A 17,979-nucleotide genomic window follows, 5' to 3' on the forward strand; every position below is an offset into this window, starting at 1 on the left:
TAAAATTTGATGCTATTTGTATGCAGAGAACACGTGGTACTAAAAGAATCTCACTTTACCTAGATGATTTTGAAATGAAAGCACCAACCCAAGAAGAATAGCATCGAATATATGGATTGCAGAGTGCATTAAGCCTCAAAGTAGGAATCTAATACTCTTAATTGATGATGTAAGAATGTTCTTTTAGGTTATAGGGATCAAGGATTATGCTGGCTTTTGAAGATTGAATTTTGTGCTATGCCAATTCACTCTCAATTGAAAATGGTCAAGATAGAACAAGCAGGAATCTTTATTTACAGAAACTAAATCTTGTGAGACATTTATGTTGGAAGCAAACACAAGGTGCTACTTAATCTTTTCTACCATAAAAATCAGTAGTTTTTGGTCTGCAACATGTAGTTTCTGGTTTGACCATAACAACAAAGCCCAATAACACCTGCATAGAAACTAACAAAACTAGTTACACACAAAATCTTCACTGAAATCAGTCCCTGCTCGCTCCCATCTCTCAGTAGCATTGAAGGCCGTCTCTTCCCATCGCATGATGATTCCTCGAGACAGAGGCCTGGGTTGCCTGCAAACGCCCCAGGAAACCTCCAGTAGCCCTGTCTCGTGGGGACAATCCCGGAGAGACAGTTATACGATATATTAAACAGCATTAAGTTTCCAAGACTAGATATGTTTTCTTGAACTGACCCTGAAAAGGAGTTATGAGACAAGTCTAGCACCTCCAAACTAAACATCTTCCCCATCCCTGCTGGAATTTCACCCTCGAGGAAGTTATGTGACAGGTTTAGATACTGCAAACCTTGCAATCCAAACATCCCTGCTGGGATTGCCCCTTTGAGTGCATTATCTGAGATGTCAATCCCACTTCTGCTTGTTAGCTCGTAGTCGAACATCACTTCATTTCTAGCAGAAATTACTACAGAGACCTGCATTTCAACATCTCTATACTCTGATCCACCATTATCCCTGTGATTAAAATTTGAACTAGTGTTGAAACTACCATCTGGTATGTAGCCAGAGAACTTGTTGCCCATAAGATTGATCGTCTTGATTGCTTCAAATGTGAACAACCAACTCGGTAGGGATCCATTCAGCTTGTTATGTGAGAGGGATAAAAACCTAAGCTTGGACCATTTGGATACAGCATCATTCAGAGAGCCAGAAAGCTCGTTTGAGCTCAAATCGACAACTTCCAATGACTTGCACCCTGCCAAGGTGAGAGGGATCTCCCCGGAGATTCTGTTGTTGCTCAGTGCCAGTATCCTCAAACTATCCAATGCATCAAGCTCTGGAGGAATCTCACCAGAGATATTGTTGTTGTTCAGCTTCAGTGCCAGTAACTGAAAGCAACCAACAATGTTCAAAGGAATATTTCCAGACAACGCATTGTGAGACAGATCAATCACTTGGAGGTAGGTCAAATTCCCAATTCTCTCCGGAATCTCACCACTGAGAAGATTATGGGAGAGAAACAAGGCCTTCAAGTTCTTCAGCTCTGTGATAGATGATGGAATCTCCCCTGTCAACAGATTATTGGACACATCAAAGAGCAAGAGACTCGACTTGTCAGGCGCCCCCACAATAGTAGATGGAAGATCTCCAGACAGCTTGTTGAAGCTCAAGTCCAAAGCAACTAACTGCTCAGAAAAAACCAATCTTGGAGAAATCCCATATTCTAGTTGGTTGAATGAGAGATTGAGCTGTGTCAGCTCACGACAAGTAGAAATGCAAGCTGGGATCCCTCCTAAAATGGAGTTTCTTGCTAAGTTGAGCAATGAGAGGGACTTAGCAGCTGGCAAGAAGCAGGGCAGAGTGCCCGAAAACGAATTCGAGGCGAGGTTGAGCTGCACCAAAGCCTGCTGGAAATCACCCACAACTCCGGTCAAATTATTGTGTGACAAATCCAGATAGAGCAATGACATTGCAGAATACAAGGTAGTAGGCATTTCCCCACTGAAATTGTTAAATCCCAAATTAAGTCTCTCGAGTTTGGAAGAGAAATTCCCAATCCACGCAGGAATCTCGCCAGAATACTCATTGTGGCTGAGATCAAGAATCACCAGCTGGTTGAGCGTGGCAACAGCTTGAGGGGCGGAGCCATAGAAAGAATTGTAGCTAAGATCCAAAAGCTTGAGGTTCGTCAAGAGATTGAAGCAGGAGGGAATGGGGCCACGCAGAGAATTGTGTGAGAGAATGAGGGTTTGAAGAAGAGTGAGGTTGCAGAGAGAGGGGTGTATTTCACCGGTCAAATTATGGGAGGAGAGGTTGAGCGTGGTGAGCCTGCCGGAGCGGTTGGAGATGGAGAAGCCATCGTTGAAGCCGTGAAAATGGGATTTGAGCTCCAAGATTGCAGCTTTGTCTCGTGGGTCGACGCCAAGAATGTTAGGGTTTAGAGAAGCGCAAAATCCACAAGGTATTATCAGTAGCAAGAAAGATACGAAACAAATTGGGACTTTGATTTTGCCTCTCTCAATCATTTCTAATCTGCAGGCGTCAGTTTCATGGAAGAAAACAGTTAAACAGTAACAGTGGAGTGCCGTTTTACTCACCTCACCTCACCTCACCTGAGAAAGAAGAGGAGAGAGAGAGATAGTAGTAGTACAGACATTCGTTGTTGGGCAAGTGGAGTAGGAAAGGGAAGGGATGCCAAAGGGAATTATACTCCATCACACTTTCACATGAATAAAGCGCACTCCAAATTCTCGATTACTGTGTAATTTTTTTTTTTTTTTCTTTTCATGTATTTGCACTTTGTTAATCTAGTAATCTCGACACTTCTAAATAACTGTTGAAGACTCTGGTAAATGCATAGTTACATGTAATTATTGTTGGAATATCTTGTCACACGCTGTCTTTTTGTGTCGCGTAGCAATTCGATTCAATATTAAAATCAATTATTCAGAGATGATGATAAGGATGAGGAGAAAAAAAAATAGAGCTGGACGAGTCAAAGAGAAAGAGAAGGAGAAGTCGGCGAATCCCCAAATCATTGATTGGAGAAAAAACAAAGCTGAAAACAGTAAATTTACTTACTTGATGAGCGCCATTTTCAACCGAATTTCTTCAATCATCTATGCCTCCAAATTGACTCTCTCATTTCTCATCTTCTATAGTAATCTCGCATGGCGTCGGTATTTCTGTACCACGTTGTGGGCGATCTGACGGTGGGGAAGCCGGAGCTGTCGGAGTTCTCGGAGACGGAGACGGTGGGGGCGGCGATAGGGGCGATTGGGGATTCGGCGGAGGGAGGGATTCCGGTGTGGCGAAAGAGATCGGTGAAGAGTCCGTTTGAGAACGCGCAGAGCAGGCAGCAGAGATTCATTGGCATTCTCAACGCATTGGATATCGTCGCATTCTTGGCGAGAGATGATTGCTTGGCTGATCAGGAGAAGGCCATCAACACCCCTGTTTCTGAGATCGTCACTCCTGCTAATTCTGCTCTTAAAGTTGTTGATCCAGGCACAAGGTTCTCTACTCTCTCCTCTCTCCTCTCTCCTCTCTCTTCATTCATTATCGTTTCCTATTGCTATCTATTTCAAAATAGGAATGGATTTGAAGATCATTTTGGATGGGATCACAGGTAAGCATAGGAATGGATTTGAAAATCATTTTGGATGTGATTTGGGAGTGGTATTGTTGATGCTGTTGTTGATTGGATTTGGATAAAAACAATATTTAATGGTAGTTGAAAACGTGAATCAATCAGTTTCACTTGCAATTCTTGTTTTGGAAACTTTCTGGATTGTGTTGGATTTGGTACGAGAGCTACATTTACTACTACTGCGCATTCTGTCTGTATATATGGTACTCTGTGAATTTATGTTGGTTGTGCATACTATCATCAAGAACTAGAAGTTCCCATTATTTTTTCAGTGTTCAAGAACTGGAATCTGACTACTTGATTCTTGTTCAAGATTAATAGATGCTCTTGAGATGATGAAACAAGGAGCGAGGCGACTCCTCGTGCCTAAGAGCTTAGTATGGAGAGGAATGAGCAAGCGCTTTTCCATTCTCTACAACGGCAAATGGCTCAAAAATGCAGACTCGTTCGGAGGCAGTAGCAGCACAAACGCATTAGCTACCCGTCCTTCATCCTCTTCCACCTCGTCCATCCAAGACAAGTTCTGCTGCCTCTCAAGAGAAGATGTCCTTCGATTCCTCATTGGTTGCCTCGGTGCCTTGGCTCCTTTACCCCTCTCTTCGATTGCTTCTCTCGAAGCCATCAACCCAAACTACTGTTGGATTGAGGCGTCCTCTCCGGCCATTGATGCCACCAAGAAGCTCCCCAATGATCCTTGCGCTGCAGCAGTTGTCGAACCAACACCAGAGGGGCAACACAAGATCTTGGGTGAGATCTCTCTGGCCAAGCTCTGGAAGTGTGACTACTTGTCTGCTGCGTGGGCTCTCGCCAAATTATCAGCCGGCCAGTTCGTGATGGGTGTCGAAGATCACATGAATTCAAGATCACTACCTGATATTGATACCCACAGTGATGAAATAGCTGGAGAGGAAACCAATGGAGCAGCAGCTAATTCCAATAGGTTGAGAAGGAAGTTCAGCAGCAGAAGCATCGGTTTCTTCAGCAACTCCTCGTCTGATCCGAACCTCAGCATCGGGAGGAGCATGTACCGCGGTAGGACTGCACCCTTGACCTGCAAGGCTACGAGCTCACTGGCTGCTGTCATGGCGCAGATGCTCTCACACCGGGCCACCCACGTCTGGGTTACAGAGATCGAAAACGATGACATTCTTGTTGGTTTGGTGGGATACACTGATATCTTAGCTGCAGTCACAAGGCAACCTGCAGCTGCTGCACCAGCTACTTTGGATTCCAACTTATAACCCAATATATTGCTGCTGCAATGTTGAAGTTTTTTTTGTTTGTATTTTGTAAGATGCCGTGATTCTGGTTTTGGTTTGGTTCCATTCTCTTTATAGAATGATTAAATGTTGTGTGATTTCCATATTTGACCATAAAATAAGTTGTGGTCGTTACCATTAAAGTTTATCATAAATAAGAAAAAAGCACAGCTTTACTGTCAAGTATTTCTCTTTTTGTTCTTAGTTTTGGATGAAGTCTTTGATCCAACTTCACTTATTCTAGTGAAGCCAAGAACTCAAAACAAATATAGACATGATGATAAACACTGAGATGGAGAAAATGGAAAAATCAAGAAATGCATTCTAATGAATTGCAAGATGGAGCAAAGGCCAGTTGTTATGGAATGATCATAAATTAAACTGTCCCCCTCAACCATATTTTACATACCAGTATTATATATGCACATGCAGCCACCAAGTATTTAATAGTTTTAGTAACTGCTAACAACCTCCCATCTACTTTCTTCAACTTGCATCTCATCTACTACTACTACTAAACTAGTATAGTTCTCATTCAAGAAATAAAGCACAGACCATCATCCAGCATTATCCTCTTTTACTGTAATAACTACCTATCTCCATTGTAGTAATGCTACACCACAATAATGCAGCTGCTCAATGGACCACTACAATTACCTCCTCTCCCAAGTCCCAACTACAACCATCACTCTAAGCAACACCTTTTTGATTCAATCTTGAACTTTGACCCCAAGAGGACCTTAACAATCAGACCCTCAACTCGTTGTCATTGACGATCTGTTATTCATTCTCAAGGAGGGCACTTATTTGGTAAAGCGTTGACTGAGTATTTGAAGAATTAGGGGATCAAACAAGTTCAAAATTTAACCAATCAATCAAAGTAAATGATAGATTAGGCTATAGTAAATAAGTATATATCCTACCACAACTTAATAAGTGGATTGCATTGACTTCAGAACCAAGAGATGAGAAGCGACCAAATCATGATATGGCATAAGTAGAGCAAAACCAATCAACAACTACATATCTTGTGTCAGCAGCAACCTTGAGATACAAAACAAATACTCCATATTATAAAGAAAAGTCTACATTGCCACACCAATCATAATGACACCCTCAGACTGTTTAATAAACAAAGGCTGACAAAACTAATAATTAATCAAAGCAATGAACACCAGAATGACTCAAATCTTGATCCCACTCATCAGGAAACACACTCCCAAAATCCAACATGCGCCATCATGTTCTGCCAGAGTCTCACACAACAAACAGCAATAATGCAAATCATCACTTCACTAAATCTTCATTTTACAAGATAAAAATTGCATTTGCAACCCATCAACAATCATTCTTTAGAACTTAGAACCAAAATATTGCACTACTGCTTTTGCTGCTTCAGCTAAATCTAGCTAACCTTTTCCTAGAAAGAGCTCGGAAGAGCAAAACAATTACCTGGAAATAGCTAGCTGCCCCTCAAACAAATAATAAACATTTACTATATAAACTAGCAGGAAAAAGGAGCAGATATAGACTTTCTCCCTCTTCCAAACAAGACTCAACTAAAAAAACAATATCAAGAATTAGATATGGCATCCAAAGCAATTACAAGTCTTGGGAGTGAAAGAACAGAATCCAAATGGCCTGTTTGGAATGTTGCAATTGATTGCATAGCAGCATGGAGATGGCAAACAGTAGCTTCTGCTTGCACCTCCACAGCAAGTGCATAGTGAACAAATCTGAAAGCTCCCCAATTTCCTTCTGCTATCATTCACCATCACCATCACCTCCTCCTTCCCCAGCTCCACCAGCGGCATCATATCTTCCGCCGACACCTGTAAGATCAAGAAACCATTTTTATCATCAAGACTCCATTTTTGGGGTGCCCCAGATGATAATTCAAGAAACCACAAAGATGGGGTTTTACACAAGAATGTCTGTGGGATCCGTCTTCTGATACAAAGAAGAAAAAAAATGGTGGAGATAGAAACTTACCATGAACAATCTAAGTTGTTGATGGAGACTAGAGGTGAATAAAAGAATCAACACAGACCAGAAAACCCCACTACTTATTGCACGCATTTCTTTCAACCTTTGATGTTCTTCCAAAATTGAAAGGAGAGGTAAAACGGTCGGAAAATGAACCAGGAGATGGTGGTGGTGAACTAGAGTAAGGGAGGAGAGTAAGATCTTTTTTGTTGAGGGAAGAGGCAGAGATTAGGTATGAACATGCATCTATATATCTAACTATTGCTCGCTAATAAATACTAGTACTCCACTACTAGTAGTTTTGGTTTTGAATGCCTATAGAGGTGAGATGGAATAAAGGGGTTAATTGCATTAAATAAACAAAAAGAAGAATTGTTAACTTTTGCAAATGGGCATTTCACACCTATAGCTTTTTCATTCTTTTTCCCCTGCTTTGGACCTTCCTACTTTATTCTCTCTTCATATCTCTTTATTTTTCTATTTTATTTTTTCTTTACGGCACGTGACTCATCATCAATTTCCTTTACACAATTTTTGTTAATTTTCATGCCGAAAAGAAATATATCTACTATTATGGAACGAAGGGAGTACTAGTTACTAAGTAATATCATCTCCGTTTTATAGTAATGAAGTAATTTCTCTTTTTAGTAAAAGTTAATATTCTTCTCATTTGCTTTACTCACTCTTACTTTATCTCTTTGTTTTTTTCATTTTTTACTTTATTTTTTATTTACTTAATTTATTTAACAAATTTTTTTTAAATCATATTCTGAAAAGAAACACCTCACCTACCACGGAACGAAGGAAGTATTAGTATAGCGACATGAGGTAGGAAATTGTCACATGTTGGTGCTGCGTTAGTAAATCTTGGTCGGCGTATATACCCAAGAGTAATGTCTTTTCTAGGGAACAAAGCTAATCAATTAATTAAGTGGGCCGTCAAAGGAATGGAAGAAGGCCCTAAATGATAGTATTTGAAGCCCAACTCTGAGGCCCACATCCTAAGTTTCATTCCTTTTATCAAATCCATCCAACTGTTTTTTCGATCTCAGCTACCATCAAACCTCAACTTTTCTAAGCAGAGAGATCAGCAATTGGTAGGAGATGGCACAGAGAACGGGTGGTCCGGGGATGATAGGTTTCGACGGAGTGCGGCGGAGAAGAGCGGTGGAATCTCCGGCGGCGGCGCCATCGATGTTGACTCGCGGTGTCAGCTCGGTTTTCAACTTTGTCCGGTTCGCAGAATTCGAGATCCTCTTCGTTCTCTTCTTCCTCACGGCTTTCATCATTTTCAAAGATCTGGTAAAATACTTTTCTCTTGTTTTTTATAATCGTTAGAATGAGAGATTTGTTGTTTAGGAATAGGATTGATGAGTTTTGATCTATGTAACACCAATTCTTAATACTGAAACAAGCATACGGAGGTCATTTTTAGGTCATCGTAATCTTATTTTTACGTCATTATAGTAAGTAAAGATCGACATAAAATGACCTTAGCATGACCTCAAACCCAAAGTTTATAATATGACCTATAATTGTTTATAATGACTCTCCGTGTTTTTATTTGATTATTGACCATTAGATACCAAATCTGTATTTTGTATTGAGATCATTTTTTGTATTGATCATTTTCCTAGGATTGATAGTGGAAAAAAGTAATGCTAGAACAATTACTGACATGTATATATTGTGTGTGATGGAAAATGGAATTGCAGACCTCAAGACCTGAATACAATGATATCATGGTGAAGAAGCCCGGTGGCCGTGATTGGTGGCCCTACTAGTTCCAACATACCTCTTCACAGAGAATATTACTCTTATGATTTTGAAATAAATACTAGTAGGAGTACTACTTTACTTTTTCTTTCATTGATGATTTGAGACATGTGAAAATGTATATGCATTACAATATGGTAAAATTGCACTATCTACTCCCAAAATCTTGTTTATCATACTCTCACACTCTCATAGATAGGAGGCAAATTTTCTGATTCTGCGGTTTGGATGGTCGAGTCCAGACCTCCAATTTCTCCTACTCACAACATAAATTTAATCATCTATACTGCTAGCCAAAATTCAGGATTTTTGCTAAAAAATGGAAAAAATATGTATTCAGGTAAAGATTTAGAGATCCTTGTCGATTATGATCGATGCTCCATGAGAACAAACTGGTGTATCATCTGATTGCACCAAACTTGAATAATTTCCACCTCACAATCTACAGACATGCTTGTTGTCGGTGTTGTTTATGCCCGTCCCTTCATTTCACTTGCAGTTCTACCATCATCATCACCTGCACTCACAAGAAAGGACAACCATAGTCATTTCAGGTTTGTGGTCTCTTCCAGATGCAGGTTGGAAGCAGCAGAAACAACGGGCCATTAAAAAAAAAAAAAACTCTTTTCCTAACAAAAACTTCGTTCACCTGGTTGCACTATTCTGCTAAAATACCTGACTAATATCACTAAAAATTGTTTTTACTTAAAGGTATACAAACATCAATGTTTATAGTGTTTTTGGTTGGTTCCAGACTTCCCTGTGTCTACAGAATCTCTGTTCTATAAGTACTCCCTTATTTTAAGAGAGCCTATCATGCCAGGAAGCGAACTTGTACACAAATCTAATACTACTAAACAATGAAATCAACTGCGTAGTTTCAATCCGTTAAACATAAATGAAAGAGTAATGGAACAACCAAAGAAAGCCAATGCCCCGACAAAGATGGCACTTGCTATCACTCATATTATGAGAGTACTTCAAGAATAGAAATAATCAAGTCATGATTAAACTATAAATGAGGCAAAACTCATGTGTGCCTTAGTTTTGTAGAATACCTGCTATTTGCTCCTCTAGAAGAATTAAATGAGGCATCCCTTTCTTTCGACTGTTTCCTTGGCTGTTTCACCACAGATCCTAACAAGCATAGGTCAACCCCTACAAAGGGAGACAGTTATGAAGTTGAAAAGTTACCAAAATTCAAGAGAATTAATAGAGCATTCAAATAAATACCAGAATTTACCTGATTGAGTTTTGGCACAGCAAACGTTGATCTTTATAGCTTTCTCAATGGATTGCTTTTAGATGGAACAACTATCTCGGCACTTGCCCCTTATAGGGAAACAAGATATAGTATCTTTTTTTCATGGTTTTATCTTTATGACTGATCAGATTATATTAGAATTCAATCACATACAACCTGAATCAATGTAGGCTGAATTAAAAACACAGGTTCCAGTTCATCTCCCATTGCCATAGAACATACGACCCAGAAAGCAAACTTAAATGAGAATGAGATAAAACACAAACAAGGTTACTTAGTTTGATGTGTCTAGATATTGATGCAGTATACTTTAATAACCTGCGTCAATACTGTTAAACAGAAACCTACTGGTCTTTGACAGCCTGACGTAGAAAATGACTAGCCAGTAACCTAAAAGCATAACTGACAGTTAATAGCACATATCCTAAATACCCAATCATTTTATCACTAGCACAGTCAATGAAGAGGCACTCTTTAGATTCCTGATAGAAAAACTAAAACTGCAGTTTTAGTAATGAGATATATCAAACTTATACTCAGTTTTTGATGATCCACACTAATGACCATTACATGAAGGATGTAGTATGAGTTCCAGAAAAGTAATCAGTAGAAACAGGTGTCAAAATAGTTAATGGTGAGTTGAGTACACCTCGAGACCAAAGTAATGTCACAAATAATGATAATCTTTACTACTGACCATGAAATGAAGGGGACATTGCAACCGTTCTAAACATGTAGGAAATCAACCATAATCAGCAGAAATAGCTATTAGCGCAAGGAATGACCCTGTATGCTTTTGGGAAGACCATTGCCTAGAGAGGCAAACCTTGCTGCAAAAAGAAATGCTCAGAAGACTGTCAAAGTAATACAAACATATGAAAATTATGTGGCTGTCAAAAAAAGGAATCATCCACTACTGCCTTTAAGAAATGTGACAACATTTGCAGACTTTTACATAGCAGCAAGTTTAAGAAGTGAATCTAGTCAACTGAACTGCATCTTCAGAAAAGCAGATTGACTTGGAATTGAATTCTGTACATCTCCAGCCACGGAAATGAATTTACAGGAAGCTGTTATTTATTTATCTTCCAAGATTATATAAGGCAATAACTCGATTACTTTTGGAAGAAACATTTTCACTCTGAGTCAGCGTTATTGTCACCCGAGGGTTTTTGTCTAGCCTCTGACAAGGAAAGCCGCCTATTGTTTGTGTAGCTTCCATCCATGAGTCCATCTGAGGAGAAATTTGCTGGAACTGTTCCCGGTGAAGAGGCCAAAAAACGGCGAATGGCTGCAGAATCAGTTGATGATGATGCAGGTGTATCGTATGCAAAAACTCTCATGGGGTGGTCAAACTTGCAGCTCGGACCAAACTTGCAGATACCATATCGTGAGTAGAATACACATACAGGCTCCCCCTACAACCAACAACAAAGAAATACATGTGAAAAGTAAAATGCTGAGTTGGGCAAATACTCAAAAAGTTAGAACCAACACAAAAGGTATAGATTTGCGTAAAAATTTACTAATTGATCTGAAGTGAATAGAGGGAGAAGCATAATATGGTTCAACTGGGAGATCGGAGATTTTATAGTAATATAAAATAATAACTCAGCTGAGTTTTATGTTTCTGATGAAATGACTTTTTACAGTCATCACTGTTTTTCGAATCAACAGCAGATTGTGAAAACTGCAATCGTGGTGATTAGAGAGCAATGATTGTCGCTTCTAGCCCTTCCATACACTTTCTAGTGGATGTAGGCAAGACAAACTAGCTCTTTATTCCCTTTTCATTCTTTGGTGCATAATTCAACAGTAATCTTCAAAGACACACTGATTCCTAGAATATAGAATAACTGAAAGTGAAGGCAGAGACCCCATTCTTGGTTTAATTATCCCAGGAGAGTGCTAGAAAAAACCATGTATAAATGTTGGTGCAAAAACCTACCGGGCGTAAAGGAAGTCCAATTGGACTCAAGTGACAGTCAGGAACAGGAATCAGTCTTTCCTTAGGATGGTGAAACTTACAAACTGCACCAAATTTGCAGTCCCCAGTCTTCATATAAAACTGGCATTCCGACTGACCTAGTCTCTCAGGAAATACATTATCTTTTTGGAATGTATAATATCCCATTGGTACAGAACCATACTCAGATGCAATATTTCCAGAGTCTCCCTGATGTGACGCTCCATCATTCTGGATGTTTACTGCTGAAGGGGGTTGGTTTTCAGAAGATAGAGCTGAACTGGGTTGACCCTGAAAACCATGCATGAAAATTTCAGATTTTATTGTGAAGATAGATAATTCTTCAACAGATCTTGCATCCAACTGATGGAACTTCTCTATTTATTATCTCTGTGAGAAACAGGTGTGGGAATGAGCAACTTATACGTGCGCTTTTTTCATACCATGAGGCTAAAATGTGATTTAGGTTTTCCTATGTTAAGTACTCCCTCCGTCCCACAAAGATTGTCCCACTTTGACCGGGCACGAGTTTTAAGAAATGTAATGGAAAGTGAGTTGAAAAAGTTAGTGGAATGTGGGTCCTACTTTTATATATTAGTTTTATAATAAAATGTGAGTAGGAATGAGTTAGTGGAATATGGGGTCCACTACCCAAAATGGTAAAAAGTGAAATGGGACAAACTTTGTGGGACGGACCAAAATGGAAAAATGGGACAATCTTTGTGGGACGGAGGGAGTAGTAAGTAAGGTGATTAGGGTACTGAACATGCTCCATTCTGTCTTGCTTAGACAAAGCAAAGCCACAGTGGACAATTAATTCAGCATAAAGAATACAAGTTCATAAGAAATATTACACTGTATATGTTCCATCCAGGGACAGATACCACTCCCTGTTGCATGACAAGTGGTGTATAACTTGAAGGGCTTTGCCACCTTGGACTGGCAATAAAAGAAGCTCTTGACAATGGATATGACAGCTGATTGGTTGTAGGAGAATGAATTGCAGGATATACAGCAGAACCACGTAAAGAGACCATCATGTTTGATGGCTGGGGATGATGGAATTTACAAGTGCTCCCGAATTTGCACTGTCCATTTCTTATATAATATGCACATTCTATCTCATTCTGTACACCGTATAATGAGCAAAACTAAATCAAAACAAAAGCTTGAAAACCCATAAAAAATTTCTCTTGTTCAAGAATTAACTTTCACTTATGCAAAGTTGGTGACGAAAACACAAATTTCTGGAGCACAGACTATTTACTCAAAACCACTCTCCAGTATGGAACAATGGTGTGTGTCCTTCTCTTATGAAGGTGCACATCATCCAGAAGCCTAGCTAGCCCCAGCCCTTTCATTAACTCGAACACAAAAGCAATTGTACTTTGATTCAAAGTGCTTTCTTCATCACACCTTGGACTCATCCATCTTTTTCCTCTCAAACTAGACCATATTTATAATCTATTTAGAAAAGTAAAGCTAATTTTTCTTCATGACTGTGAAGTTCTCAACCAGATTTTTATCGAGATCATTTTTAAAAAAATAATGAAAGCTAACGCCCATGAACATCACTCAGTAATTATAACCACACTTTGTCATAGTAAAAAACAGTATTTCATGTATCAAAACTATAGCAACTAGGTCAATGAAAAAAGTATGCAGGACTCCAAATTTGCAATGCCAATTAGTTGATCAAACTTAAAAACCAACTAACAAATTAAGCCAAGGAAAAATCAATGAAAGGGGGTTATGGGTGCAGACCGGGCGAAGTGGATATCCCAAAACATTTAAGGCAACTCGTCCGGTAATCCCAGCTTTGTCTCGAGGATGGTGAAATTTGCATGTGCCTCCAAACTTGCATGTCCCCGTTTTTAAATAATACTGGAGAGAAGACAAAAATTCCCAGATGATAATATAAGTGGAAGCAAGTTAGAAGCAAATAGAGAACTTCAGACAAATTTTATGTCAAAAGTGACAACAGACAGACTCATATTATAAAAAAATCCACTAAAAACCTCAACCTTCTTCCAGTGAGATGTTGGTTAAGTAGAAGCAGTCTATGAATCTTTTATCATCAATTTTCTAACACCTACATTAATGTGTATCGGCTCACTCACTATAATAGATAACTATGAAGACCATTCATCTCAAAGATCTTGTAGTGCCAGCATTGTAAACTCCCTCCATCCATGAAAAATAATCTCATCTTTTCATTTTGGGTCCACAAAAAATAGTCTCATTTAAAAGTGGAAAGTTTCTTTATCATCCTTTGCCCACTTTTTCTCTTTCTCTCTTCTACTTTACCCAATTTTTTCTCCCTCTCCCTCTTACTTTACCAATTTCTCACTAAAACCCGTGCCGCCCACCCATGGGACTATTTTTCGTGGACGGAGGGAGTATTAGACAATATCAAACAAAAACCTATATGAGCCAACAATTATACAAACTACAAAGAAATCAGAGGAAATATAAAAATGTTACCCCTACTAGGAAAATCGATAAACTAAATACAAATAAATTCACACTCTTAATGCTTAAAAAGAAGTTCATTATAAACCTTTATGGAATCATCAAAAGAGTCACCCTACAGGGTATATGTTGAGCAGTGCTGCAGTGGTGAGAAAATGCAATTCAACAAATGAGGATAAAGTTGCACGCATACCTCACATTCAGGTTGTCCTATCCTTTCTGGGTATTCACCTTTCATCATTGCTGTTGCAATAGCCTACAATTTAAATTGATAGATTTCAGAATAAAGTGAAAAGATAAAAATTAAATAGTAAACTGACTGTACAGTTGTTGTTTATGGATTCAGGATTCAGGGTAACCAGGTGACAAATGCAATTAGATGATTGTTTCGGTCATATTTTTACAATAATATACGCAGCAAGCAATCTCGGACACACTACCTTCAAAATTCAAGATGCAACCCAGTCAAAGTAGTAACACGGGCCAAATAAGAGTCAAATTCATATTAAGTTTGTACCATTGAAAGTTTGAAATGTTAAACTTCCATATCACATACCAGTTTCCTGTTGGGGGGGTGGTTGAATCGACATGTAGGCCCAAACCGGCACACTCCTGTTCTAATGTAGTATGAACAATCCAGTTCACCTTCACGAACAGGATAAGGTCCAGACTCCATTTGTTCCCTTGATCTCATGGTTATTGGCCACAAAACATCTGAAAAGAAAAGACACCATTACTAAGAAATTCATCTTCTACTTTATATGATGTAATGACCCTCCTCTAGATAAAGGCGACATTCTATAGTGCACAATTTGGAACTCTCAGCATTTGCATGAAAAGCAGAAAACAAATATCAAGGCCTCTTTTCTAGTTGTTGTATATAAGTATATTGCAATCTTTGTGAGCCGACTAATGCACTTGGAAACCATGCTTCCATGCAATCTCTTACATATTCAAATAATGCAGATTATAAGTGAAATCTCCACCTAATGATGGAGGATTTAGAACTAGAAAATGAGTTACAGATTGCTGAAATGACTGGGAGAAATTTAAAGCCTCAATGAATAATGGTATTTAACATGAGTGGAAGGTTATGTTATAAGAGCATTTACATGAAGAGCTGACAAATGTAGGCACAAGCAATCAACAATTTCCAAGCTAAACTAATCTAATCCACAAGGAACAAAAACAGAGACGTTGAAAGGATTAGCAAAAGTAAGCCAGTGGCAGGAATTTTTACAAATGATCGGGTGAGCTACGCAGAAACAAGCATATGTAAAGTTAACAAAGCTTATGTAATACAGTAGAACCTAGTCCTCCCTTCAAAATAAACTAGCTAGTTTGGTAAAATAATCAGTCAACGCCACGCTGATCATCAAACAAACACTACTACAATTAAAAACCGATAAGATAACAAAGTCAATGACGACTAGCGACAGGACCGCAACGGAAATCCTCCCTAAATGCGCACGCAATCAACGCACATAAAATCGAACAAAAAAGAAAAGGAGTTTTGAAATGGCGGAGACCTTGGTGGTGCATGGAGGAGGAAGCGGCGGTGACGGAAGGTCGCGACATTGGAATTCACCAGCCGCATCCACATGACATGACGAGCTGCCAGAGTAGCAGTGAGATTTTGAGCGAACAAAAGGAATGGCGCAATACGGCGCTCTCTCTCCTCCACAGAAAGAGAGAAAAAAAAATAAAGCAGCGAAAATGAGAGGTAGAGTGAATAAAAAATCACCAACCAAACCACTATTCACTGTTCCCTTGTAAAAATATTTTTGAAGTGTTTCACACTTTCGGGGGTGTTCGGTCTGTAAAATTGTATCCGAGATTAAATTTATAGTGTGTTTGGTTCATGAAATTCAATCTCACAATTCAATTCTAGATTTATAATCATGAGATAATTAGTCTTAGCTAACTCAATCCTATATTATATTTTAGTATTATTTTATCTTAAAAATCGAACACAACATTAATGCAAATTTATTTTAAATTTATTAAAATAATCACATTCCATATCCTTGTAGCTTTAGATTTTTTTAGAGGGCATTTATCTTTTTTAGTTTTAATGTTAGCATTTTATTTTGTACTATAGCTTTTTTACATATAAAAGTTATGAATATCGTCAAGCTTGAAATGCCATGGGACAACAAAATTATAGTATGAAATGAAACTAACCCTTTACATAGTCCCGAAAAACACCATCTTCAATATGAACTGCGATCTTATCAAAAATAAAGTAGCGCCTTTTTCACAAAAAACTGGAACAAATTCTTATCCATCTGCTGCCAGATACAATGTCACCAACATTTCCACTTTCAAGATAAAAATGCTATATCACCATCACACCACAACCATCCTTCCATTGATCAAGGCAAGTAGCTGTGAGAATGATTAGGGACCTAAATGCATCAATAAATATTACCTTCATCAGATCTTCACTTTCGTCTACCTCTTTCTCTTCCCCTTTATTGTCATCATTGAGATCTTTACCATAGATTTCTTTCTTCATACTATCTTTACCACCTACCTTGTCTTTCTTACCACGAACTAGAGGTTTATGAGTTTATCCAGAGCCACAAAACCACACGTTGAGAGCTCTCAGTTCTAGAAATTATATTTTGAACATTTCCAAACTAGGTTCTGATTAGAGACTAGAAAAATCCATGACATGCATCTTAACCTTTTTAAAATACTGGTCTCCACATTTGACACTATAACATGGCATTAAATAGCTGCCATACCAAATCACCAATTACCTTTTCGGTTGGATTTTTTGATAGCCCTTCGCTTGAGAGAATACCTTCCAACTCCTTCACTACAATGGTTTCTCGTTTGTCATCGAGCGCTTGTTTAGCATTCTTGTAAATAACAGGAAGAATACTGACAATTAAGACCAAAAAATGTGACAATGTTAACAAATTCCAAACACACTGAGTAAAAGAGAGGGTCTAACTGATGCACAAACCTCATTCCACAAGCTTTGATTATTGATTTTAGATTCTCTACCTTCCCATGCACAAGTGTTAATTTTTCTTTCCTCTGCTGTCAAAATGCTTATATTATACTCCTATTGGGTACTGTAATTAAGGTTGGCATAAAAACTAACCAGGGCTGATCTTTCAACAGATGATTGGCATTGACCATCTTCAGATAAACTTTCATCCTCAACTAAATTATTATCCTCTTCTTTTTGACTTTTTGAAAGTTTGTTTGGCTTCTACTTGGGAGAGACATAAATATCTGCATTTTCAGTGATTTTACGTTTTTTTAGCTGTTCTGAATTCTTAACCTTCCTCGTTTTCACTTTATAGTTCATCTCATCACTTTCATTCTGTGTAGCATCAGATTCCTCTTCGTTGTTAACCTTCCTTAGCTTTCTTTGTTTCGCATCGACTTTTTTCTTAACTTCTTTCCAGGATCCAGCCCCAGCCCCTTTTAATACCTAAATAACAACATATTCAGCCGGCAAACATTTCGTGAAATCTACAGATGTAGTTGACTTATGAAGTTCTTAATAGCATCAAGGGTGTTTTTATCAAGACCAATAGCCTCCTCTAGAAGTGGGCGAATTCCGGCAAGTGATAGGTTGCTGAGTAAAAAGAGCATAAACTTCTTGGGTTAGAATTGTTGTCATCAG

The 17,979-nt window shown here is 38.6% G+C and overlaps 5 protein-coding genes across 6 annotated transcripts; 2 read left to right on the top strand and 3 right to left on the bottom strand.

Moving 5' to 3' along the window:
* Nucleotides 1-271: 271 nt before the first annotated feature.
* On the bottom strand, nucleotides 272-2,771 carry CLV2 (Leucine-rich repeat (LRR) family protein). Its single transcript, XM_089065721.1, has one exon. It carries the CDS (start codon nucleotides 2,484-2,486, stop codon nucleotides 372-374), a length of 2,115 nt encoding a protein of 704 aa, XP_088921847.1. The 5' UTR covers nucleotides 2,487-2,771; the 3' UTR covers nucleotides 272-371.
* A 116-nt stretch (nucleotides 2,772-2,887) lies between these two features.
* Nucleotides 2,888-5,052, top strand: CBSX6 (Cystathionine beta-synthase (CBS) family protein). 2 transcript variants are annotated; one of them, XM_048110598.2, is made up of 3 exons: nucleotides 2,888-3,028; nucleotides 3,123-3,475; nucleotides 3,924-5,052. In XM_048110598.2, the coding sequence occupies exons 2-3, from the start codon at nucleotides 3,132-3,134 to the stop codon at nucleotides 4,849-4,851; spliced, it is 1,272 nt and encodes a 423-aa protein (XP_047966555.1). In that variant the 5' UTR covers nucleotides 2,888-3,028; nucleotides 3,123-3,131; the 3' UTR covers nucleotides 4,852-5,052. The 2 variants fall into 2 exon arrangements, with proteins under 2 accessions (XP_047966555.1, XP_047966561.1); XM_048110604.2 differs by having other exon boundaries at nucleotides 2,917-3,475.
* A 1,092-nt stretch (nucleotides 5,053-6,144) lies between these two features.
* LOC125210967 (ubiquitin carboxyl-terminal hydrolase) lies at nucleotides 6,145-7,160 on the bottom strand. The gene is made up of 2 exons (XM_048110629.2): nucleotides 6,862-7,160; nucleotides 6,145-6,701 (listed from the first exon to the last, which is right to left on the bottom strand). The coding sequence occupies exons 1-2, from the start codon at nucleotides 6,946-6,948 to the stop codon at nucleotides 6,450-6,452; spliced, it is 339 nt and encodes a 112-aa protein (XP_047966586.1). The 5' UTR covers nucleotides 6,949-7,160; the 3' UTR covers nucleotides 6,145-6,449.
* A 733-nt stretch (nucleotides 7,161-7,893) lies between these two features.
* Nucleotides 7,894-8,807, top strand: LOC125210975 (GRIP/coiled-coil protein). The gene is made up of 2 exons (XM_048110641.2): nucleotides 7,894-8,157; nucleotides 8,571-8,807. Exons 1-2 carry the CDS (start codon nucleotides 7,960-7,962, stop codon nucleotides 8,637-8,639), a joined length of 267 nt encoding a protein of 88 aa, XP_047966598.1. The 5' UTR covers nucleotides 7,894-7,959; the 3' UTR covers nucleotides 8,640-8,807.
* A 1,979-nt stretch (nucleotides 8,808-10,786) lies between these two features.
* Nucleotides 10,787-16,031, bottom strand: LOC125210961 (zinc finger CCCH domain-containing protein ZFN-like). Its single transcript, XM_048110615.2, has 7 exons — nucleotides 15,863-16,031; nucleotides 14,890-15,047; nucleotides 14,527-14,589; nucleotides 13,626-13,745; nucleotides 12,716-12,988; nucleotides 11,844-12,152; nucleotides 10,787-11,313 (listed from the first exon to the last, which is right to left on the bottom strand). Exons 1-7 carry the CDS (start codon nucleotides 15,909-15,911, stop codon nucleotides 11,032-11,034), a joined length of 1,254 nt encoding a protein of 417 aa, XP_047966572.1. The 5' UTR covers nucleotides 15,912-16,031; the 3' UTR covers nucleotides 10,787-11,031.
* Nucleotides 16,032-17,979: the final 1,948 nt, after the last annotated feature.

Source organism: Salvia hispanica, chromosome 2 (genome assembly GCF_029641045.1).
Source record: "Salvia hispanica isolate PSC_SH4W2 chromosome 2, Shi_PSC_v1, whole genome shotgun sequence".
Taxonomy (NCBI): Eukaryota; Viridiplantae; Streptophyta; class Magnoliopsida; order Lamiales; family Lamiaceae; genus Salvia; species Salvia hispanica.

What these genes read in the sequence shown, in the direction of transcription:
- CLV2 (XM_089065721.1), bottom strand. Translation starts at nt 2,486, where the DNA reads ATGATTGAGAGAGGCAAAATCAAAGTCCCAATTTGTTTCGTATCTTTC.
- CBSX6 (XM_048110598.2), top strand. Translation starts at nt 3,132, where the DNA reads ATGGCGTCGGTATTTCTGTACCACGTTGTGGGCGATCTGACGGTGGGG. An exon ending in GTTGTTGATCCAGGCACAAG is followed by an intron (nt 3,476 to 3,923) that starts GTTCTCTACTCT and finishes TTCTTGTTCAAG; the next exon opens with ATTAATAGATGCTCTTGAGA.
- LOC125210967 (XM_048110629.2), bottom strand. Translation starts at nt 6,948, where the DNA reads ATGCGTGCAATAAGTAGTGGGGTTTTCTGGTCTGTGTTGATTCTTTTA. An exon ending in AACAACTTAGATTGTTCATG is followed by an intron (nt 6,702 to 6,861) that starts GTAAGTTTCTAT and finishes TTGATCTTACAG; the next exon opens with GTGTCGGCGGAAGATATGAT.
- LOC125210975 (XM_048110641.2), top strand. Translation starts at nt 7,960, where the DNA reads ATGGCACAGAGAACGGGTGGTCCGGGGATGATAGGTTTCGACGGAGTG. An exon ending in TCATCATTTTCAAAGATCTG is followed by an intron (nt 8,158 to 8,570) that starts GTAAAATACTTT and finishes ATGGAATTGCAG; the next exon opens with ACCTCAAGACCTGAATACAA.
- LOC125210961 (XM_048110615.2), bottom strand. Translation starts at nt 15,911, where the DNA reads ATGTCGCGACCTTCCGTCACCGCCGCTTCCTCCTCCATGCACCACCAA. An exon ending in TAGGACAACCTGAATGTGAG is followed by an intron (nt 13,746 to 14,526) that starts GTATGCGTGCAA and finishes TCTTCTCTCCAG; the next exon opens with TATTATTTAAAAACGGGGAC. An exon ending in CTGGATGGAACATATACAGT is followed by an intron (nt 12,153 to 12,715) that starts GTAATATTTCTT and finishes CATGGTTTTCAG; the next exon opens with GGTCAACCCAGTTCAGCTCT.